Genomic DNA, 6,000 nt, shown 5'->3' with positions numbered 1-6,000 from the left:
TTATTCAAAAATGATGTATGCTGCGATCTTGGCTCCTGTTTTCGCCGTCCTACATCCTGAAGTGGCAAACAGCTTGTCCCAGTTATTTAACCCATAAAATATAAACAAACCATTTGGATACTTCAGTCTGAGACTACTGATGCCGTGCAAATCGAGACCTGGATCTTTAAGCATAAATTCATGGCTTCCTGTTTATTACCTCCATTTTCAGACTATATTTCATGATGCATGTTCCTACTGACAGAATAACTCTACTGTAGAACAGCACTACTGTGTTTTAAATGCCTCTGATGGTGAAAACAGTATAATAATAATAACAACAATAATTTAATCAGCATTGTTGACTGCGATTTCTGAATCTAACACTTTTTAGTATTTATCTTTAAAAGAAGTTGGAATGCCAGAGATTCATTCTGAATGTTACATGAGCAAAAGCCTTGCCATAAAAATTCATTAATTCATTCATTAGTCTGTAACCCTTATCCAGTTCAGGGTTGCGGTGGGTCCAGCGCCTACCTGGAATCATTGGGCGCAAGTCAGGAATACACCCTGGAGGGGGTGCCAGTCCTTCACAGGGCAACACACACAATCACACACTCGCCCCCACGGACACTCTTGAGTCGCCAATCCACCTACCAACGTGTTTTTGGACTGTGGGAGGAAACCGGAGCACCCGGAGGAAACCCACGCAGAGACAGGGAGAACACACCAACTCCTCCCAGACAGACACTGGAGCTGTGTGACTGCGACACTACCTGCTGCGCCACCGTGCCGCCCAGAGGCTGATTTTCATTTTGAAAATCACGTAGCTGTATACAGCTGTGCGCAGACCAGTGTTTACCCTTTCACTTTTACGTGCTATTTTTATTTTGTTGTTGTCTTTGAACAATTCTTTGAAAATTTGAGGTATATGACGTATTCCATGTGTTTGTTGTTGTGAGCTGCATCTTCTCCACCCACACCACACTTTTCCTGTTGGGAGTCTTAGCAGCTTTCAAATCTGTATGTCACTTTATTTACAGAAGAAGTGTGCCTCTTTGTGTTTCAGAAATGTGAGCTGAACATGGATAACCTGAGCAAGCCGGAGCTCCTGACACTCCTGAGCATCATGGAGGGAGAGCTGGAGGCCAGAGACCTCGTCATCGAGGCTCTTAGGGTGAGTAATCACCTACTCCTCAGTTCTCACAATTGTAGAGCCACTACTGGGGAATATTTCACGGGGTGTTACTTCTAATTTGTTGTAGTTGTCACAGTCAGTTTTCATCCTCAAGTATGTTTTCATTTATCGCCACTTTGGCCACCATTTGCAGACAAGAATTTATATGGAATTACAAATGCGCTGGAGGTGGCTGGTTGTGTTTGTGTTGAATTATGTAATTCCATTTTTGACTTCATAACCAAAAGCAAGGTGGGAAATTAAATTTATAGCAACAGCTCACTGACAAAGCCTGTGTGGATCGTATCCTTGGGGAATGGAGGGGAGTAAAGGACATTTGTAATGAAGCCGTGAGGTCGGGTTTGGACTGGATGCCCTTGGTTAATAAACCACAGAGCATTAGCGATGGAGGTTATTGTCTCAGACACAAAAGTCCAGGTGGTCTGCTGAATCATATGATGGGCTGTGTTTAAAACGTTTTCCGGAACGTCATGGCGTGTTTTTGAGAAATGATAAATGCTACGAGGGGAAATGTGAGCTAAAAGGCTGTAAAAACTCAGCACAGTTCTCATATTCTGCTGCGGGATGAACTGTCAAACTATTTGAACTGGAAATATAAGGACAGTCAGGACAATGTCAAGGTCAGAAGTGACACCATATTTTCAGGTGTTCTAGTTCACAATGTCCTCTCAGACTTGTTGTGGAATCCTGGGTGGCTCTGCTGGGCTCGTTTCTAGGCCACAGGCTCTGTTTCTTGCTTTTTTTGTCTCTCTCTCTCTCTCAGAATTTTATTCTACACTTTGTATCTTCGCATTCTCACACTTCTGCTCTTCTTCATAATGCTCTCCATCCCACTCTTTTTGTCAGGTTGTTCCCTTGGCTTCTAGTGTTCCCCAGCAGGCTTCCCTCCCGCGGATATCTCATCTCATCTATTTCGCTTCATGTCTCTCTCTCTCTCTCTTCACAAGCACAAAGCCTCATTTATTCCCTCTGAGATGCTGTGAGGGGGCTTGTCATATACAGGGTATACGGAATGAATAAATCTATAAGGTCTAACGGACTGGGGGATTTTAATGAATCGGAACGTATATGATCTCCACACGGAAGCCTCATATAGAACCTAAACATGGACGTGGAAATTGAAGGGTTGTGGATCAAAGTGGCCGTCCCATGCATTATTAAGAGGTCTTCGTCTGTGCGATTAATTAGCAAGCTGAAAAAGCTCACTGAGCCGTTGTATCATTTTTCATCAGAGAGAATGGAAGGCTGTAAGCAGATTAACCGAATTGGCGCCCGGTCACATGCTGCAGCCCCTTTCACGCTTGTTTTCAGAGACTAGATGATATCCAGCCAGGTCACTTGAAGATCTTTTGTTGCCCTGCTTTGGGACCAATTATGTCGAACCATGCATAGTGTCTGCTGCACGATCGAGAAAATATTAAGGAAATGGGTGCCGTGGTCAGGAACAGTTATTTTTGTTGATTTTATGGTGATGATTTAAAATGAACCAGACAAAGTCAAACAATTTTTGGTCAGTCTTTCCCAAAGATTTATTTCACAACTTAGTGGCAATTTCTTTGGTATAAAGGTGGCTACGACGTGGTAAAGTGTAAAGGTTAAGTCAAGTGCTGTCTATAGGGGGAAATAAATGTAATTGCACAGTTTGCTGCCATTGTGTTGTCCTTTCTTAGGACTTAAACTATTAGTAATGGACATTTAAATAAAGTAATTAGTGTAAGGTTCTCTCTGTGTCTGCGTGGGTTTTCTCCAGATGACTGTCTGTGAGGAGAGTGGTGTGTTCTCTCTGTGTCTGCGTGGGTTTTCTCCAGATGACTGTCTGTGAGAAGAGTGGTGTGTTCTCCCTGTGTCTGCGTGGGTTTCCTCTGGGTGACTGTCTGTGAGGAGTGTGGTGTGTTCTCCCTGTGTCCGCGTGGGTTTTCTCCGGATGACTGTCTGTGAGGAGTGTGGTATGTTCTCCCTGTGTCCGTGTGGGTTGCCTCCGGGTGCTGAATGTAGTTTTGGGAGGGAGATACATGTGTAGTGTGCTATGCCTGAAAAACAGACCAGAGTAAACCATTCTTATTTGTTACTTTATTATAATATCTCAGTGTAGTTTTGATGATTTTTGAATAAGAATCTATTAATTTGCTGAGTAAATGTTTCAGGGAAAGCTTTAGCATCAGACACGAGCTGTGTTTACGGTGCTAAATAAAACTGCTAATATATCACTAAGCTCTGTAGTTTGGGAGGAAGTAATGGCAGAATTTGTTGAAATAGTGTTAAATACATGAGTTAAATACCTGTGTGCTAATATTTTAATTTGTACAGCACTAGTTTAAATACCAATCGTGCTTATATTTACTGACTGTGAAAGGTTTAAACTTAATCAAGAAGCACTGACGATAACAACACGCCAGTCAGCAGTCTAGATTTAACAGTGCGCATGCTTATTGATTCACGGATACTGAGGATATTGACAACTAAGACACTGAAATTTGGTATTGAATGACGTGGAATTGTACAATACTCCACGGCATTGAAGTAATTTGGTCCCCACCATGAAAGTATTGAATTTCACTGCTCAGCTCTAACGGTGACAGACGAGCTGTTATTACTTACGAAGAGCTCTAACAATCCCGTTACTTGATGAATTGGCTTTCATGGTTCTATAGTCTTCTTTTTGTAGCAAGTTCTGCCCCCAAATTTAAGAAAATAATCAATATGCAGGAAGAGGCAAGGATCTGGCCCACAGTGAAACAAGCTGGTCACTTCCTGTCCACAGCTTTGATGGCTCATCAGTAACAAGGCGCCAGTGTTGCTGTGCAGCTGTGACTCTGATCAGATGGAGCTTTTTAGCATGCCATGAATGCGTTCGCTGCGAAGGACACGTGACTCCGCAGCAGGGCCATCTCTAGGCCAAACTGGAATCGGGCTCTAAAATAGCTTTGCTCCCAGGACGCTGCGTGTGTATGTGCATGTCACAGGAACGAGTGGCAGTGCAAGCCTTCATGTTTAGCCCCTGAGCTACGCAGGGATATTTTTCTCTTTGTGTGTCAGGTATTCTTGTAAGTTGAAGTAAGGTTTTCAAACTCCTGTGCTCACAGGTACCGGCTCAGCTTTCATTTTGTGTAATGGTGACAGTCTAGGACTTGCATATTTATATTTGCCTTATAGAGATGTCACGTTATTTGTATTGCACTATTGCCCGTCTTAAACTCCTAGGCGCACACAGTTTTTGTTGTAGGTCTCGCATGCATGTCAGCCAATGAGCAGCTGGGTGCGAGGTATATTGTGCAGGCTCAGGCTGTGAGTTTGGTCAGGACTCCTACTGAAAGCCTGACACTACACACCAGCCTTGAAGGCTCTTAGTGTGCCTCAGCCCACTTATTTCATTTCTCTGCTTCGTTTCTCATCATCCCGTCTTTGAGTCTCTCGCACTCTCACTCTCTAACATACCTTTCTCTCCCACATGGTTCCACATGGACAGCTCTTCATAGCTGTCTCTGTGTGCGAGCAATAAAGCAGAACTCCAAGCTGTCACTCAAACGGCATGCATGCAAGTGGGAGAGAGGATAGGAAGGGATTTTTATGAGTTTTCCTGACCCCTACAGCTGAGAACAGTGTCTCTTTATAGGATGTTCCTTTACCATAACTAAGGTTCATGAGCCCACTAGGGTTTGGCCGTAATACTGTATACCGTGGGCGGTATCTCAAAATATCAGACGTGTCTGTTGTGTCCAATTTCTGTTCTGTGTCCATCTAGTCAGTGCATTGTTAAATGAGCTTATTCATGTGTATATAAGAGAGCCACAGTTAGGGGGCACTGTAGGAGCTCACTGAATGTTGAAAACCCAAAACAAAAACAAGGCCAGTAGCCCACCGTAGTTGAGACTTCAGCGCTGAATGTGGGTAAGAGGAAGACGAATTGGGTTTGAAGTGAAGACATTTGACTTTAGTTTGTTTTCACAGATATAAGGCTTTATCCTCTAAACGTGTGTGATTTGAGCCTTAGTCCGCTGGAACACGGTCTGTGCTGTGGTGTTTGTTAGCTCACATATCAGAGCCTAGCTGGCCAGCTACAATTACAAACACAGCATAACCTCATTTTTCATTTCTTTTAAGTCCAGCAAAAGTCACTTTCCATATTTTATCATCAGCAGGTGGTGGTAGTTTAGCAGTTGTCAGAGTAGCAGCTGCACTGTGATGAACAGAGATGTTGACAGACTGATGGGTTTGAGATGGTGTGACGATATGAAAAAAGTGGATGCTACCCATACCATGGGATTTTTGGTGGCTGCCTGCCTGTTGTTGCCACTTTTCTTGGCTGGGACTGTTGACTGAGGGAGCCTGTTGTGGTCGTTATCACTGCTGCTGGCTGTTGCAGATGTCGACAGAGTGAGCATATCCTCATTGGCTAGTGATCTGCTAAATGCTGTGTTTATGGTTTGTCTTCCGGTGTTATTTATACTTTGCACTGTTTGCTTAGCGCTTTGTGTTCTTGAAAAGTGCTTTCTAAATATAATGTATTATTATTATTATTATTGTAATATGCTGACTTGAGTGGAATTCAAATTGAACTGACCCTAATACTTTTTTTTTAATCTTAAGTAAGTCTTTTCCCTACGGGAGGTCTTTTTGGGGTATGTCTCAGCAACTGGAAATGATTTCCTTTTTCATTGATTTTTCTTGAAAGCTTGTACTGAAATAAGGGCAGGGACAGTGAGAACTTACCACCTGAGTCATCAAATATATTGTGGGTGCATCTTGTCAATTCCAACACAGAGTGAAGCTGAATAAATTTGATGAAGAAGCATGTTCAGCTGTGGGGAACTAGTTTAAACTTG

The 6,000-nt window shown here is 43.0% G+C and overlaps 1 protein-coding gene across 1 annotated transcript in view; it reads left to right on the top strand.

Moving 5' to 3' along the window:
• Window positions 1-1,053: 1,053 nt before the first annotated feature.
• cttnbp2 (cortactin binding protein 2) overlaps window positions 1,054-6,000 on the top strand; it is a 48,399-nt gene continuing 43,452 nt past the window's right edge. The window contains exon 1 of the mRNA XM_066685127.1: window positions 1,054-1,156. Coding sequence (XP_066541224.1) covers window positions 1,064-1,156 — 93 coding nt within the window. The 5' untranslated portion in view covers window positions 1,054-1,063. The remainder of the gene's footprint in view (window positions 1,157-6,000) is intronic.

Source organism: Hoplias malabaricus, chromosome 11 (genome assembly GCF_029633855.1).
Source record: "Hoplias malabaricus isolate fHopMal1 chromosome 11, fHopMal1.hap1, whole genome shotgun sequence".
Lineage (NCBI taxonomy): Eukaryota > Metazoa > Chordata > Actinopteri > Characiformes > Erythrinidae > Hoplias > Hoplias malabaricus.
Note: the sequence above shows the minus strand (reverse complement) of the source record. Positions and strands in the feature narration are given on the sequence as shown.